The sequence below is a fragment of the Gorilla gorilla genome, chromosome 1, assembly GCF_029281585.2.
Source record: "Gorilla gorilla gorilla isolate KB3781 chromosome 1, NHGRI_mGorGor1-v2.1_pri, whole genome shotgun sequence".
NCBI classification, from domain to species: Eukaryota; Metazoa; Chordata; class Mammalia; order Primates; family Hominidae; genus Gorilla; species Gorilla gorilla.
Window position 1 is genome coordinate 173,300,245 of NC_073224.2, and position 18,710 is coordinate 173,318,954.

General features: G+C 39.4%; 1 protein-coding gene across 39 annotated transcripts in view; it reads right to left on the reverse strand.

Moving 5' to 3' along the window:
* The window catches only part of SGIP1 (SH3GL interacting endocytic adaptor 1), a 216,292-nt gene that overhangs the window by 54,309 nt on the left and 143,273 nt on the right, over window positions 1-18,710 (reverse strand). For 23 of the 39 annotated variants that reach the window (XM_063697907.1, XM_063697898.1, XM_063697917.1 and 20 more), the window contains 4 exons: window positions 18,335-18,427; window positions 14,359-14,433; window positions 4,828-4,955; window positions 3,774-3,900 (listed from right to left, as the gene is read on the reverse strand). In XM_063697907.1, the coding sequence (XP_063553977.1) occupies window positions 3,774-3,900; window positions 4,828-4,955; window positions 14,359-14,433; window positions 18,335-18,427 (423 nt within the window). Of the gene's footprint in view, window positions 1-3,773; window positions 3,901-4,827; window positions 4,956-11,740; window positions 12,242-14,358; window positions 14,434-18,334; window positions 18,428-18,710 lie in introns of all 39 variants that reach the window. The other 16 variants (XM_063697857.1, XM_055350199.2, XM_063697872.1 and 13 more) reach the window with 1 other exon arrangement.

Here is an 18,710-nt window from a genome sequence, read left to right on the forward strand (position 1 = left end):
CAACACAATTCTCAAGTGGTCAGACATATGTCCATCAACAAGAATCTCCTGACAGAGCAGTGACAGCTCAACAGTGTCACTCAGCATGCACCTTCCTCCCATGGGGAAAGTAGATGCTTTTAACATGGCCATAAAAAAGCAACAGTATAAATCCAAGGTCCCTGTATGAACTATCCCATTTCAGCCTCATCAATATCCAAATTCAATTTGCCTTGCACCTGCCTTTGATAGTTATGGACTGTTAATTTTGAACAGCATTATCATAATTTCATCTTTGTCTATGGTATCCAGCTGTGTCTGAATGTCTTTGTAAATTGGTCACAACATCATGAATTGGTGCTCTGGACTTTAACCAATTCAGCTCTTTATAAGGTCTCTCTTCTCAGCAACTAACAAATGCAAGTAATTGGGATTTTTGACTCTATGTGATTTTAAAAAAGTACTCAATGCCACAGGTCTTATGCATACTGTTACAACTTTAACAGAAAATTGAATAAAATCTGTACAAAGACCAGTAAGAAAGAAAAATGCAGAGAAGGAAATGGATGAGGGTAGAAAAAATATTCCACAAATAATAATGTTCCTCAGAAAATATTCTATTAGCTTGACTTCATATTTACAATTTAATGATAATATTCCTCATTATCTCTATTGTTATCTCTGTATCTTGAAATGTCAAGGTGCTTGTTTCTTAGAATAACTTTAAGCAATTTCTCTATCCTCATAATATTGACAGGATTTTCCCCCAAATCATATAGTAGAGGTCCTGTGATCTTTTACTAGTGCAAAAGAAATTACTGTTTTTCATTTATTTATTTATTTATTTATTTATTATTTTTAAAAACTGAGATGAGAATCTTGCTATGTTGCCCAGGCTTGTCCTGAATTCCTGGGGTCAAGTAATCCTCCCATCTCAGCTGGCATTACCACCAGATTACCACCGCACACCACCAAACCTGGCTCATTGATTCTAAACTGTGCACTTTTTCATATTATAACCTGTCTGAAATAATTAATGTAATAAAAAAGCATTTTATCTTAGCTCAACCAGTAGTTTTTCTCCCCTTTCTTAGTTGTATAAAAAATAATGGTACATTTTTCAATCGAGGGTGTCTTCAATTCAATAAAAGGCAGTTGTATAGGAGCTCTTCTTCATTCGAGTGTGACAATACACAAAAAGTCCTGTTTTCACCTGTGGCATCAGATTTGCTTTTGTGTAATCACAGCTGTCATGAGAGATTTCATATCCAAAGTCATTTAGGGGCATCTTCTTATATGAATTGCTGTGTAGAAGGTTTAGACTTGCTCTTAAAACTTTAGTTCTTGCATTACTTTAGATTTGCCCCAATTTTGGTTCAAGTACCATAGGAAATGTCAAAAAAAAGTATTGCAGTGGGAGGGAAATGTTGAGCTACCAACCTCAGAGAATTTGCTGCTGAAATTCTCTACCTCCCTCACACCATTTGACTACATTAAGTTGACATTCCAAGTCAGTTATGATTAGGCCCTTTGGTGTTGAACAGCCCATCCTCTCCAGAGAGGAAGAGCAGTGCACAGGAAGTCTGGGGACAGTCAGTCTTGACAATATATTTACTTCGGAGAAAAGTGGCTGTCAGCTGACCCACAGCAGGTAAAAAGACAAGGCAGGAGGGTGAGGAATTCAGCAGGAAGATGGACACCAAATAAACATAACAAAATCAAACAGATTAAATCAGTATGCTCCTTAGTAATGAAGCAATGTGACTATCCTCTTATGTGGCTATTTTTTTTTAATCCCACTCTGGTTCATCTTGAAGGAACCCATTCTAGATGTGTTAAGAATCAAAGTTTCTGGCCAGGATTTGAGATTTTTGCAGCAGAGAGTATAAAAACACATTGTACAAACTACACAAAGTTCAAATTCTCTCTCTCTCTTTTTTTTTTTTTTTGAGATGGAGTCTCACTCTGTCGCCTAGGCTGGAGTATGCAGTGGTACGATCTTGGCTCACTGCAACCTCCGCCTCCCGAGTTCAAGGGATTCTCCTGCCTCAGCCTCCCAAGTGGCTGGGACTACAGGCGCCCGCACCACACCCGGCTAGTTTTTGTATTTTTAGTAGAGATGGGGGTTTCACTATGTTGGCCAGGCTGGTCTTGAACTCCTGACCTTGTGATCTGCCCGCCTCGGCCTCCCAAAGTGCTGGGATTACAGGCATGAGCCACTGCACTTGGCCAGTTCAAATTCTTTGTGTGTGCTATTTTCTTTATGAATCACAGTGCATTGAAAGAACATGTTACAGGTTTATCTGAGGTCACTTGGGGTCAGCTTTCTGAGTGACAGTTTACTCTTACTTTCCTCTCTGACAGACAAGTCAAATCACATGAAGGAGGTGAAACAACTAATTTAGAAAAAGAGTGGCAGTGTGGGGAATGGCTTATAGCAATCAAGGAGTATTAAGGAGATAGAATTAAAAAAAATTACAGAAACAAACAAACAAAACAGAGGGAAATGAGTTACTAGGCATTGAAAGATAGGAAGCCCCAAATTGCCCCCGTTGATGTTGCAGACAGGAGCAAACTTGGCTACATAAATAATGTTAAATATCTGTCTGTTGGTAACTCACAAGAAACTAGGTAACTGGCTCTATTTTCACCAAACTTGAAAGGTTCTTTTGGGAGGATTTGATTAAAGATATAAAGGCACGTGATATAGTTGAAATTCCCTTTGGGGGCCTTAAAAGGCACACCTTAACTTATTTATCTGGGAAAATAGGCAGTTCTTTCTCCAGAAGAGCTTCAGGCTTTGATCAAGCTACTTCTCACATAGGCAACTGGGCAGACTGCTCTTCCGAGAGTAGCAGAAGGAACTTATTTAGCTTTAGTTAACGATTCTCCCAAGCAATGTGGGATGGGCCAGGTGGTTTACACTATGGAAGAGCCGGAGGAGAGTTCTGACAATAAAGGAAGACAATGGGGAACGGGGATCCCATGGGAAAAATGGAATGGGAAAGCCCTAGGTGGGAGACACCATGCAAAAATGAGAGAGGCAATAGGAACCTGTCTCCTGCTGGGAGGTGGAAAAAGAGAGAGACCAGCTTTGGAAAGGGGGATGATGCTCCAGGCAAAATGAAGCATTGAAACCTTGGAAAACCATCCAGCTGAACAGCCATTCTCAACTCTTTACTTTCGTCACAGCATAAGGAAACAGGCATAAAGGCATTTCCTGAAAATGCCACCAACGGCTTATTTCTCTGGGAAAACTGACCACACATCACTGAAAAGCACTAGAAAAAAAAATGTCGAAAAGTTTGCTCAAGTCTCACAATGCCGATGTTTATATCATCTGTCAACATAAGGACAACCAAAAATGATGAAGAAATGAAAGCTTCAAGAAAATACAAGTTCTAAATTTTGTGATTTCTGATGTGGTACATGGTTGGAATTTAAACAAACATTTCCCCTCAAAGGAGACTATTTTTATTTTAAGAAATAATATCTAAATTACAAGACCTTCCTTGGCGATTTCTTCCTTATTTTTTGAATAGCTCTGTATGGAACAGCATAAGAAAATTCCTGCAAAACACAGGTGTTAATGTTCTTTTATTTGTTCATTTGCTTAGGTAAAGCACTTTGCCTCCTTTGCTGAGAAGGTGGTTTTAAAAGAAGAGTCAGGTAATAGTAGCAAAACACACAGCAAAACAATTTCAACCAGAAACACAGGGCCTTGGGGATTTCAGATCATAAAAAATAGCCATTCAAAACCACAAACGGAGTAAAAGAGAGGAGAGAATTTTTACCAACTGTGGGAGTGGTGGCTGCGCTCAAGGAATTGGTTGACGATATTGAAGAAGTGCTTTCAGCCCGCGCTAAGGGTGCTATTGGAGGAGGGCTGGAAGAATGAATGGGAGGGCTAAAAGGTCTGGACTGTAAGGAGAAGAAAAGAGATGAAAAGTTAGATACACAGGTTGCAGTATTTTTGCTCCATATTTTTAATGTCTCCCAGCCCCAGATATGACAACTTAGGTATCTGAAGAATAGATGACACCATTTTTACACCGAAATTAATTCTATCTATATGAGAGTTTGTGGAATGGAGCCGGAGAAACGATAAACCATTACATGCTAAAGCTGAGCTTAGCGAAACTGGGATCTGTGACACGGTCAGTGGGTCTGTTTCAGGACTGAAATCACATGCCCTCAGGGACTCAGCAGGTAACACAGAGTGAGAGCTCATACTCAACTAAAGCTAACGAAATTCAAAAATACTGTTCTCTGTTAGCCCAGCCAAATGCTATGGACATCATTTGTTTGTGACTCCTGTGTGCAAATGCTAAAGAAATCTACCTCTGCCACAAGTCTCTCTTAATTGTTCACACAGAATGTTTTCCACTCCTCAGCCTTAAAACACAAGGCAAGAAACTTCTGCAACAAATTCCTCAAGCCACCACTCCTTCACTGTATATTCACATAGTGTGCCTACAATCAATAAGTCATCTGTATTCTGGGATCAGAAACCAGGATTTGCCCTCTCTTGGAGTTTTCTAATATCAGACAAATACTGTGAAACACCTCTCTTTCTGTGAATGTTACTATCGTCATTTGCGTCTAACCCACTGTAGCAGAGGTAAGGGTCCAAGCGTACCATTCCTGTCATTTTAGACCTTGGCTTGAAAGATGGTAGAAATTTGAGGAGGGTTGAAATGTACACTCATACCGCAGTGACTGTCTTTCAGATGCCACCTGTCAGGGTTGTTTGTACGAGTTCTCTAAACGCTTAGACCTGAAGGCATTTGGAGCTTCCGTTTGTCATTCTCACTGTTTCTGAGCAAGCCAGGGCAGAAGGGAACATACCACATCTCCAACTCCAGGTTTTCCTGGAGGAAGCTTTGGCCGGGATGGAGGCCGGGGAGGAGGTGGAGGTGGAGTGGTACTTCTGCAAGGAACCAAAGGAGTGGCTGGTCGAGCAGGGGATGATGCACCTGAAAAACAAACTAGCATTAAAAATGGCTGGAAACACAGGGGGCCAAAGCGCTGTTATCACAGTATAATGCCAGTCCCGGACATTTTTTTTTTTTTTTTTGCCTTGGCAGTTACTACACTAAACACTGTAGCACTTTCTTTTTCCTCTTTTTTTTCTTAATAAAGAAAAAAAATTAATGATTTCAGCTATGGTTGATGGTAGAAGCTCATTGCCTTTTGTTGTCATGTGACACCCAGTGAAAGGTAAATCCTTTTATTGCTCTGTGACAGAGGTAAGGTCTTAAGACTCTCTGCTGCATGGTAGGTACCTTTCATTATCATCACATACACATTAAACACATAATAAATTCTCTTGCATTTTGCATGTATGTAGAATTTATGTCCAAGGTGAAAATGGAGGTTAGAACTTGAAGGAAGATGAATGATTTTTCCATTTTAGGTTTTTCTTCTTTAAATGTGGTTAAGAGAATTATGCTTTTGACTGTGGTCAAGCTATGAGCACCAGCTTTATCAATGTACCCAAACACTGGATGGTAAGCAAAAGACAAAATATAAGAAAATAGATTAGATGTTGCATGAATACTTTGTATTTAGAATCTTGATAACAGAAATGCACTGAATTTAGAGGATTTTATTTTGTGAAGGAGGCTGCTTGGGAATCTGTCAATGCAGAGTTTGCCCATGACGATTTTTGAAAGAGCTTCTTGGATTTACTTTTCTGGCTGTCAATGACAAACGTATGAAACACAGAAGACACACAGAGGCTGGCATGCACATCAGTCAGCACACCAGTGGGGTCTCTGGATTCAGGCATCTGCCTAACTTCAGTCATATGTCTGAGATACACAGGGAAACTTGACCAAAAACCTTTAAAAAGTCAAATCAACGTTCAAACCGTTCTTGTTCAGAAAAGTTCTGACTACTCCTGAGGTTTTTGTCACTTCCGTTAGAAGCACAGGTCTCAAATCATCCCAAGAAAATTCTAAGAAATCCTGCCCTGGGAGAATATCCACACTTCATCCCCCACACCTGCCACCCCCTTACCACCTCCCAAACAACACATCACAAAACTGGGATCTCTGGAGAGTTTTTATATCAGCATCTCAGTCTCCAAATTCTCAGACTCTCAAAAGCTTTGAAGTTGAGCAGCAAAACCTATCATTTCAGAAATCTGCTGTGTTTTAGGAGAGTCCCTGGGGGATTAAAACTTGCTCCTCTTGTTTAAATAATCTGAAATCCTGAGTGTGTTTCTCTGTGCTGTTTATTCTATGTGTAATCACATTCGTGTGAAACCTACTAATTATTACCCCTGCTCCCTCTCTGTCTCCACCTTCCTCTACCACTACCATCTGTATTCTTACTTTTTATTCTCCACTGGGCCAAGGTCTATGCTAAGCACTTTACATGTATGATCTTATTCCCCTGATAAGCTTTGGAGGTAGGTATTGTTAGGTATCTATGTGGAATCTGAAGCTGAGAGATATTCAGTAACTTGTCTCAGGTCATATAGCTCAAACTGTGTATGTACCTCCAAAGCTCACGCTCTTAAATGCAATCTCTTATAGCTTGAGATGGACTGTGGACTGTGGTGTATAGTCCCACATTTTGCATAAAGTCTGTTCTTATTTTTGCTTGGCTTGCACATCTCTCTCTCAATATAGATATTTTTAGTCTTTGGCTAATCTTCTCTTAAAAAAAAAAAAGGTATGTTTTGACAGGCCCCACTACAAAGTTTTCTTTTGATTATTGTGTTAGATTTTCACCCAGGATGTTTTCAGAAGACAGAAGTAACAGCATAGAGATCAATACATCTTTAAACAGTGAAGTCTCAGGACATTTTTTTTTTTTTGGTGTTGATGGAGGAGGAGGTGTTCTATTTAGCTTCGTGAAAACCATGCATAGGAAAGGTCCAAAATGTCTATCTGTAGGTCTGTTTCCAAGAAGTAGTCTTTTGAATTGATCTAAAAATAAAAAAAGCCAACTGTTTATCCTTTTCCTACATGCTCCAGAAAAAAAAATTTAAACTCCTTTTAGTGATGCCTGGGAAAGTACTAAGGAGCCTTCACCAAGGCAGTGTGGAATATTGAAAAACACTGGATGAAGAACCAGATGATTTGAGTTCTGGCCCTACTGGCCTGAAACCTCAGCTTCCTTGTTTTAAACAGTGAGGCCTTGTTTCTACCTTACAAGGTATTTGTAACTAATAAAATTGAAAATGCTTGTGAAAGTGTTGACTATATAAAATGCTACACAAATAGAAAGTAGTAGATACTGGTGATGATGATTAAGATTGTGTTTTTTGATACAAATACAACTAAAAAGTCAAAAAAAAGTTCGTTGTTCGTTGAAAAGTTAATTGTTTTCCTTTACGGATGCCCCACTGAAATCACTTCTTCTGTACTGATTTGAAGTAATTGATTTCTTGTGCAGCTAGAACGACATTAAGAGAATGTCTAAGAAGCAAAAGGATATTTCAGTTAAAACCCTGCTTGACCAAACCCTGAGGCTTAGCAGGGGATGTTCAGGGCCTGAGGGGTATTTCACAACTGAACTAAGGCTTCACATACTTTTGTGAAATTATTCAATCGTTTCACATTTTAAGAGTGTAGATGGCTATCATTTGCACATCTCTATCCTCACTCTTCAATTTTCAATTGCATTTTCATTTCCCCCTTAGAAAAGTGTTTATTTCCAGAACAATGCTGGAAAATGATTTGGACAGCAACACTGTTTAAGATTTAACTTTAAAACCCAAAATACACTGAGTTTTGTGAGTTAAAAAAGGTTGGCAACGATTGACATGCTCTCAATCCATTTGTTGTTCTCAACCTGGTCTAATCAATGTGCTTGGCAACCCCCGAAGACCACGTGTCTACCGCTTCAACTTTCATCTCTTTTTTTATGTGTGTGTTGGGCTGGAGCAGTGGAAGCAGCTGGGAGAAGTGGTCAAGGCACAGGCCGTGGAACCCAACAGATCTGGGACCACAACCTGGCTCTGCTACTTACTAGCTTTGTGACCACAGCTAAGTTACATTTTTGAGCTTCAGTTTCCTAATCCACAAAATGAGGCTAATAGTTCATGCTGATGCTGGGAGAATCAAGTGAATTAACACATATGCACTTTGAGATATGTGAAAAACTAAACAACCTTTCCCAAATTGTGTTTCTTAGACCATAATGATACCATTTCTTTGAACAAACCATTAAATATGTGTGTAAATGATTGTATGCTATGTTTCTCTTTTTGATGACTAACACATTAAAAGCCCTGAAACATTACTAATAGAGCTGTCTGCAATGGTGAAAATATCCTAGAACTGTCTAATAAGATAGTTGCTAGCCACATATAGCCACTGAGCACTTGAATTGTGGCTGCTCTATCTAAAGAATGAACTTTTTATATTAATGTTAAGCAACTAAAATTATAATTAAAATAACCCCATGCGGCTAGGCACTACTGTATTGGACATTGCTGCTCTAAAAGACTTGTAGTTAGGAAATATATTCAGTTAATTCAACCCCAGGTAGCTCAGACTAATTTGTTTATTGACTGTGTGTTTGCATGTAACATCTTTAGTTTCCCAAGTTGGAAAATGTTGCACTGAACATTCTTTCTTTACTTACTCCTTTCTTTCCCTGGCCCTCAAATGTGGTGCAAGCCAACAAAACTCTTTGCCTCCAGCCTCTGGCACACAACCCACATGGGAGAAGAGAGCCTTTGCCAAGAACCAGCATTCCAGTAAAGTACTGTTCTGGCCAAAACAGGTATTTATAACTTTTGCCATAAGGAAATTGAAGTTATTGGAGCAAATTCTTAACTTCCAACTGCTTTTCAATAGCAGGTACCTCTTCTGATTCACAAGGTTATCAGTACTGTCTATACTTGGTCAGTGACAGTCACCTTGCTGTGAATAAAATTTTAAAAATGAGTGCGTAGTGGTATACAATTAAATATGCTTCGAGAAATACAAGAAAGTTAGTTTCATCAGGCCTAATGTTATGAAAAGCAGGTAGTGAGAAGCATTGCTAATCTTTAAAACATGAGGCCATACCCTATTGTTTCAATCTTAAATTTATATTTCTTCCAGCTTGTATATGTTCCACCAATAAAAGATTAAGCAGCAAATAAACTGGGACTTACTTAAAGAGATAATGCTGCAGAGTTTTATTTATTCACAAACTTCAGTGGCCCAGTTCAGTTTTCTACTTAGAAATCCAATCTTTAAATACCAGTAAAGTCAAGCTTTTTCCAGCTTAATTATGAAGAATCAAGAGTCTTTACTGGTGACATTTTAAAATAATTTCAAATAAAGGTATGGAAGCTAAACATTAAAATCACAACAAAACTCTCAAAAATTCCAGAAAGAAAACAAAGTTTCCTTTCTTCCTAATTAGATCAGTGGTAAATTCAATTGAACAAATATCTTCGAGAACTTTATGAAAGGTGTTAGATGAAACACAGACGAATTACCAAAGCCACCTGTCCTCTCTACTCCTGATAAAGATGTTTCCTTTGAGGACAGCATTGTGGCCTACCCTTGGAGGGAAGTGGGTATTCTTTAAATGTCCTTTTAGGAGACTGAGAGTCTGGCTTAGGAGAGCTGCATAGAAAATAAAAGTACACACCCCTCTTTTATAATGGACCAGTAATGTCTTTGGGTTTGTGGTTTGGAGGATTTACATAGTGGTTCTTTATTATCTTTACAGGTAGATAAGGAGCTTTGCATCCCCTCAAAGACCTGAAAGACCAATAGAGGGATGGAGATGGATGCTGTAACCCTCTAGAATTAGAGGAGCACAGACGAGTACATTTTGAGAGAAGACTTTTGGTGATCTTGTCGATGACACTGTGCAGTGTAGATGGGTGTCAGTAGTCAAATAAGTTTGGAATATTTATGACCAAACCTTACAAAAGTGCCTGGAGAGCACACTGGTTAACAACATAGGCTCCAGCTCAGACAGACCTGAGTATGAATCCAGTTCATTGCCTCCAGCTTATAAACTTGGGCAAATTACTGGATATCTCTGAGCCTCAGTTTTCCCATCTGTAAAAAGGGAAAGATAACAGTATCTACCACAGGGTGGTGTTGTATGAAATAATGTACAAAAAGCATTTAGGGCCAAAAAGCATTTAGGGCTGGGCGCGGTAGCTCAAGCCTATAATCCCAGCACTTTGGGAGGCTGAGGCAGGTGGGTCACTTGAGGCCAGGAGTTCGAGACCAGCCTAGCCAATATGGTGAAACTCTGTCTCTACTGAAAACCCTGTCTCTACTGAAAAAAAGTAGCTGGGTCTGGTGGCACACACTTATAATCCCAGCTACTCAGGAGGCTAAGGCAGGAGAATTGCTTGAACCCGGAGGCGGAGGTTACAGTGAGCTGAGATGTACTGCACTCCAGCCTGGGCATCAGAGCAAGACCTTGTCAAAAAAAAAAAAAAAAAAAAAGAAAAGAAAAGAAACAAACAAACAGTGTGGTGCCCAGGATAAGAAACTGTGGTTTCTACTATTTGCAGAATAAAGGCTCCCAAAGGTCTTATGGTAAAAATACTTGCTGATTTTGAATAGTTTTCCTTTTGAGGGGAAGAGGACCTGGAAGCATACACACCTAAAGATATAAAGCACTGGTTTTGTGTGCAGTACAGGTGAACTCCTAGCACTCTTCTTGATCACCACGGATGCTCTCACTTTAAGCACAGAAGCATTTGCAAGCACAGAGCAAGTACTGCAAGACCTCATTGAAAGAGGCAGTGATGATGACTGAATATTAGAATTTCTGTCTCTTACTAGATTTAAGTACCTTACACTTTATTGCCTCTTTCACAGCAAAAGGAAAAACAAATACATGGCACCCCCTGAAGGCCCCTAAACTGAACCCACATGCACAGGAAGGAAAGCACTGGGGGATGTTGTCAGACAAATTTGGGCAACAGTGGAATAAATGATATGGGGGAAGATGCATTTGAAAATATTGATATTGCTTTGGTATGCATGGTAGGTGTTACTATACTTTCACAATTAAAACACACAAAATGAAGCTTCAAATAAGCAAAAGAAAATTCAGTATCAGAATTGGCATAGAGTCCATCACCTGTCACCACACTTAGAGTTGACCTATAGCCTGATGAGTGTGTCAACTGGTGAGAACAGAGATCAAGTTTGTCTTCAGTGACAGCTTGATTGGATTACAGATGCAATATATGTATCCCATTTTTTTTTCTTTTGCTTTTTCCTAAAATCTCCTTTTCAAACCTTATGTCTTTTTAAAGAAATTAGAGGGGTTAACGTGGTTCTCCCACAACCAAAAAAGAAAAGAAAAAAATAGAAAAAAAAAAAAAGAAGCCCACCCACCCCCTCCTGCTTGCCTACATACACACATAACACATTGGCCCACAAAACCTAGTGTCCTTGTGGGGGCATCCGACAAGGAAATCAGACATTTAACATGAAACCCACTCTCTGTGAAATCTGTCTTCCTAGAACTTTCCTGAATTCCAAACAATGGCATGACAGCTTTGTTTTAGAAATCAAGACCTCTTAACTGCAGCGTGGATGGCAGGGCACACCTAAGGGCTGGGAGTGCAAGGCAGAACACATCCACAGACTTGGACCATGACTGTGAGCATCTGATGGACTAGGACATGCTGCGGGGCCACAGGACATCCAGACCAGAGGAGTGAGGGCTGAAGCTCTGAAGCCAGCTGCCAGGCAGGAGGAGGGTGTTTCTCACACTGCAGCAGCCATGGCCATTCCCCGTCACAAGAAGCACACTCAAGCATAAGACATACCACTGGTGGTCCCCGGACCAGGGCCCGAGCCGGGTCCGGGGGACGAAACCACAGTCCTGTAGGTGGGTGGTGGTGGGGGAGGTGGAGTTGCTCTTTGTCCCAACCCAAAATCTTTAGGAGATGAGATTGTTTCTAAGTAATCATCTTTAATGAAGGTCTGCTCAGCGACTTTCTTCTGGACTTCTTCTAAATTGAGCGGCGATGGTACATTGCGAGGAGGCCCAGGAGGCCCTGGGGGGCCTGTGGGACCTGGGGGGCCGAGAGGGCCTGGAGCTGGGGAGTCAGCTGGGTTGTCTGGTGTAGCTGGTGGGGACACCACTTTTTCCCTTGGAGTCAACTCCGGAGTAACATGTTCCGGGGATGTATCAGAAAAATGGACCCACTTTTCTTCAGCATTAACAGCAACAGACTTGGGGGACAATACTGGCCCAAAAATGCTGTCCAAGTCATTGATGGATGGTAGTTTTTCAATTTTGACCTCTGTGGCTGACTGGTCATTTCCTGTGGTTAAAGTAGTTGATTTTAAACTTTAATTGACTTATTATTTCTGTGGGGAGTGAGGGAGGGAGGCAAAGACTGGAAAATACATTGGTGTCTGAGGTGCCTCAGTGGGCATACTTCATGATGTAAAAATATCTTTATCGGATTAGGAGCCTAAGGTGAGGGGAGAGATCCCCCCTCCACAAAGTGAGCATCATATTTTTATGCTATTGTTTACTCTTTTTTGCAAGCTGAGCACAGCTAGCTACTTTGACCATCATGTAAAGTGCTGTGCATGATACTGCTCTTGAAGGCTGCTCACAGGTGCACCAAGTGTGATCATTTTGAGAAGGCAGTGTTAGATTCAAAGAAAAGTACAGGCTCTGGGACTGCAAATTCCAAAAGCAAGGTCCCTTCTGAAAATCTGGCCTAATAAAATACGCATCACACAATATAAGAATTGAGAAGTCAAAGTTGGCCTCATATTTTATAAAGATTGTCTACTCTTGTATATTAAATCAAGACTTTGGTGAAACTGATTATAATATTTGTTAATTTTAAAAAGTGATCACATCGTATTTAGCTGTATATCCTCAACCTTAAAAAACACCAAAAACACAGTACAAAGATTAAGAAGGTATCACCACAAAGATACTTACAAATACAGATATATACACCCCACACACAACACACACATAGATTATTGAGGAGGCATTTGCTACTTATTAGAACTGTTACATATATACCTGCTTAATAGAGAAGAAAATAATTTAAAAATTTTTAAATAATTTCTTTTCTCATTAAATCTAACCTGTCAACCTCATAAGCATAACTGTGATATTTATCTATAGGTTGTCATGATACCAACATGTCTGTTTTGCTAAAATATTAGCATAAGCTATTCTTTTTAACTCATAGCAATAATAAGAGAAAAAATTAAGAATGATCTTCTACAGCTCTGTATGAAGAACTGCACTTTTTAAAAACTGAGATTATTCACATTACAAATTGCTACCTAAATAACTGGAAGGCATGAACAGAAGTCACTTTACCTTTATATAACTCTTGGGCTATATGAGCCATCTTAGTATTTCTATATTTCTAGTTTGAAAGGAATTAACTTTCCAGGTTCCAAGGCTACAGATAAATGGGGAAGCATTTTGCATAGTCCGCAATATTTATAATCTTGTGCTAGTAGGTATATTTATATCTAACACAATTTGTGGAAATAAAAGGGGCCAAAATGTCTTGAACCTGCAAACATCTTTACTTATGAAGCTCTGAATGACTGTCTATTGGGTTTGAGTCAATATAAATTTCATAAATAACTACATCGTGCTTTTGCTTTTGTTGATGAATGCCCCACTCTGCAGCTATCAAACTCACCAGGCTGCATAAATAGCAAAGGATGAAGCTGCAACAGAATTCCGAAGGTGATAAAGAGCCACATTCTAAGGGCCCAGGCACATAACAGCTATTACTACTTTTGATTTGCTAGTCCAGTAAGACTTGGCAGACTATAAATTGTATGAATACATAGTATTGATTTTAATAGATGGTAAAGGTGTGCCTTAAGCATTATCTGTCTACAGGCATGTAGCAATTCCTTGCCATATTTCATAATCTTTACATATCTCCTTGCCATGGGACAATAAATACTTGAATGAAAAAGAATTTCCCCACCACCAGTATGCTGCACACCCTGGGAACCATTTTATGTCTTCATAGACCAGATAGTTTTAGACTTAGCAAAATTCTCTTGAAAAAATACCAATTGTGCTTTGAGACTATGAATTTGTAAATCATTAAAATGAGATCCAACGAAGTGAGGGGTTAATTAAACAATGAATTTTCATATTGAGATTTTTTTTCATTTCATGTTACAAAATGTCCCTCATTCAACAAAATTATACCAAGGAAAAATTAACTGAGAAATTATTACTTTTTTGTGTGTGTGAAACCTGGAAGTGGTGCTTTAAAATAAGTCTGCATAAGAAATTCTAATGAAAGCAAAACTGAATGCCAACATTGTGATGTTTTTGTGTAGCCTACAGTTTTCAACACATCAAGGGCATGTTCATCCGGGGCCACTGCTCTGTTTGACACATCATCCCAGAACTGAAAAAACAAAAGCGTACCTGGTCCAATTGTTAAGGGGGATCCTGTTCGGGGTGGGGTAGCTGGTACATTTTTTGGAGGCAGTGGTGGAGGTGCTGCAAAAAGATGAGAAATTAAGTATCATTGGTCATGTTCTTCCTAAGTCATACAATACACTTTAAATAAGCAGGATTTGGGCTTTCAGTTATATTCCTGCTATTGGAAATGGAATAGCAATTAATGGTCTACTTCTTTGAAGTTCAAAGCCAAAGAACTGAGGCAGAACCCATTCAGATTGTTCCATTTTATGAGAATAAGAGAACGTCAAGAGAATGTTGGACAGTAATAATAATATCACCATTTTATTCATGTAAATATGATTCAACACACAAACCTCAAGCAGCAACTACGTCCTACCTCTTGTACTAGGAACTAGGGTCATAGGGTTGAATAAAAATAGCCTTTGGCCTCAAGGGATTTATGACTGACTGAATGAAATCATGTCCGCTGACAGTTACAGTCAAGGGTTTGATAACGGAAATCACAGGTTGGGTGGGGGCTCCTGTGAGGGGTTTTTAATCCAGTCAGGATCTTAGTGTCCAGATTGAGTTGGGAAAGATTTCTCAAAATTATATTTCTTAAATTTTAGTACATTTTTTAAAGTTAGAAGCAAACTAACTGCTTGGGTCAAGGAGGAATGAACAGATTCCTCTGACAAAAATTACAGCCAAATCAAGTATCATGGTCCCTACGAAGAGATTCACCCTTCTGAGCTGGACTTGTCACTTTGTGGGCAAAGTTTGGAATTACTGTTTCAACTGGTTCATTTCTTCTTCCTCTTTCTTTAAGTGTATGTTTTCTTGTCACTGGTCCTATCTGGTAGATTCAAAGAGTTCACACTAATTTCATAGGCCATCCCAAAGTTTAGCTGTGAATCTGAATGCCGTCCAATCTCTCACAACCTAAACGCAGAGGGAGGCAGGTGGGCACATGGCTGGAGAGCGCTTGCTGGTACCTTCCACTTGCCTAAATTAGGAGGAAGCTTTTTCTGTCATTCCTCCCTCCTCCTCCCCTTCCCGTACTTTATTTATTATTTTTAGGTAGCATCCTGTTCTTCCACACAATAAGTATGACTAACAACCCTCATCCTAAAGCCTAGGAATATGTGGTTCTTAATCTTAATTATGAGCTTCTGAAAGCTACACCTCTAGTGGACCATATTTTCCCACAGAAGTTAACAGTCAATCAGGGGCTCTGCTCCTGATTAAGGATCTCTGCCAAAAATCAAGGTCATACCTATGTCCTGAATGGTAATGCCTAGGTTTTCTTCTAGGGTTTTTACGGTTTTAGGTCTAACATTTAAATCTTTAATCCATCTTGAATTGATTTTTGTATAAGGTGTAAGGAAGGGATCCAGTTTCAGCTTTCTACATATGGCTAGCCAGTTTTCCCAGCACCATTTATTAAATAGGGAATCCTTTCCCCATTGCTTGTTTTTCTCAGGTTTGTCAAAGATCAGATAGTTGTAGGTATGCGGCGTTAACACCAAAAGCAATGGCAACAAAAGACAAAATTGACAAATGGGATCTAATTAAACTAAAGAGCTTCTGCACAGCAAAAGAAACTATCATCAGAGTGAACAGGCAACCTACAAAATGGGAGAAAATTTTCGCAACCTACTCATCTGACAAAGGGCTAATATCCAGAATCTACAATGAACTCAAACAAATTTACAAGAAAAAAACAAACAACCCCATCAAAAAGTGGGTGAAGGACATGAACAGACACTTCTCAAAAGAAGACATTTATGCAGCCAAAAAACACATGAAAAAATGCTCATCATCACTGGCCATCAGAGAAATGCAAATCAAAACCACAATGAGATATCATCTCACACCAGTTAGAATGGCAATCATTAAAAAGTCAGGAAACAACAGGTGCTGGAGAGGATGTGGAGAAATAGGAACACTTTTACACTGTTGGTGGGACTGTAAACTAGTTCAACCATTGTGGAAGTCAGTGTGGCGATTCCTCAGGGATCTAGAACTAGAAATACCATTTGACCCAGCCATCCCATTACTGGGTATATACCCAAAGGACTATAAATCATGCTGCTATAAAGACACATGCACACGTATGTTTATTGCGGCATTATTCACAATAGCAAAGACTTGGAACCAACCCAAATGTCCAACAATGATAGACTGGATTAAGAAAATGTGGCACATATACACCATGGAATACTATGCAGCCATAAAAAATGATGAGTTCATGTCCTTTGTAGGGACATGGATGAAATTGGAAACCATCATTCTCAGTAAACTATCGCAAGAACAAAAAACCAAACACCACATATTCTCACTCATAGGTGGGAATTGAACAATGAGATCACATGGACACAGGAAGGGGAATATCACACTCTGGGGACTGTTGAGGGGTGGGGGGAGGGGGGAGGGATAGCATTGGGAGATATACCTAATGCTAGATGACGAGTTAGTGGGTGCAGCGCACCAGCATGGCACATGTATACATATGTAACTAACCTGCACAATGTGCACATGTACCCTAAAACTTAAAGTATAATAAAAAAAAGATATAAAAAAAATCAAGGTCATAATCAACAAAATACCATAAAAACAAATAAAATACTGTAAAAGCCTAATAAGCTAAAACAGAAAACTTATGCTGCAACTACAACATGAGCAGAATGATATAATGCACATCAATTAAACAACAGCCTGTGCTGTGCTAAGTGTAACCACAGCACATAAGACTCACAGCTCTGAAATACCAATAGTTAAAACCAATACATCACCTCCATAAACAATTTATTTACTTTCTTGGCATTTAGGAAAGGGTTTTCTAGGGATCACTTGCATAGCTCGGGTCTGTAAAGAAAGCTTTTCAAGGAAGTTACAGCTTTTTCACCAGTTTTGTTTTGCAGGGGAAAACATTCAAAATCATGCCACTGTGGTTCAAATATTTTAAAAATACATTTTTCAAAGTTCAGAAGTTTTTAAAAAATTGTTGATAATGATGTTTTTCCTATCCTGTTTAATGAGGGAAATATCTTTGGAAAAGCTAGATCACACGGCTTTATAGCAATAATATTTCCAACAAACAACCTCTTGGCCTTTGATTATGAATCCCCACGGTTAATTCTCATGATCACCTTTAGGCACCAAGGCGTAAGCTCTGGAGATGCTGAACTGGAAAAAGTATTGGTTGGTCTGTATGTGAGCCCAAAGGAGTAAAAACATCCTCTGCATTTCTCTCCTCCCCAAACACCTTTTTTGAAGAGAGTGCCTTCCACAGGCATGCTTCAGAGGCAGTCTACTGAAAAGGGAATTCAATAAATCTTTAAGAAGGGTGGCTTTACTTGATGAACAATCCATTCAGTCCAAATAGCCCAACCCACCACCGGTGAAGGGCTATCTGGATCTTCAGGACCTCCTTTCCCAGCCGCCTGGGTCATGCTGGAAGAAGCCAGACTGATGGCAACTTTCACATACATTTACTCTGATCTACTGTCTCAGCTTCTCTCTACCATATAGCCTCAGTTCTCTTGTTCCCCAATTGTCACTCTTTCCTATCAATGTGTCCTTTCTGTCCTGTGCAGCCTCAGTTGCTCTATAGGATGAGCAAAGACCGTATTAGACTTGTTCACCTCTGTGTTATATGATAGCCTAATGCCTGGAATGCAGTAGTTTCTTTAGCTCCCTTGCTTCTTATTCTTACTTACATACAATGAATAAATGAATGAATAAACATGTGGGATTTCAGAAAAGGCTATGATTCAAGGTTAATAATTTGCTTTATTATGTTATTTTCTTCCTGTCTTCATAACCTGCCCTGAGTTCTTTAACTTGAAAGCCTGTTAGAATACCATCTCTTCTTAATATTATTCAGTTCTAATGTTGCTTACGTAGACTTTCTAAGAGTTGCCTAATTTCACTATGCAGACAGACACTGAAATGAGTCACTTATTTTTCCAGACAGAGCAGACACATAACTTACTTCCAGTGGGAAAAGGCCTTGTTAACTTTGGCGACTCCATGCTTGGATTAATTGGTTGGCCTGAACCCCATATCTCAGGCTGATCTAAAAGAACTGGAAACAAAAAAGAAGATTTCCCAGGGTGAGTTAAAAAAAATCCCCATACTTTAGAACTTAAAATTTCGATTTCAAGTTGAGCTTTACAAAATTATTTTCCTCTTGTCTCAGTACTAAAAAATTAACTTAGGAATGTGCTGCTCCTTATTCTTTTCAAGCAGAGAATAGAAATAGGAGTGTGGTGTGACTGTGGGTGGGAGGAGTGTCTGTGTGTGTACATATAGCTACATAAAAGCTTTCAGAGCAGAATCTGCATTTGCTTCCTGGGTGGTCACGTAAG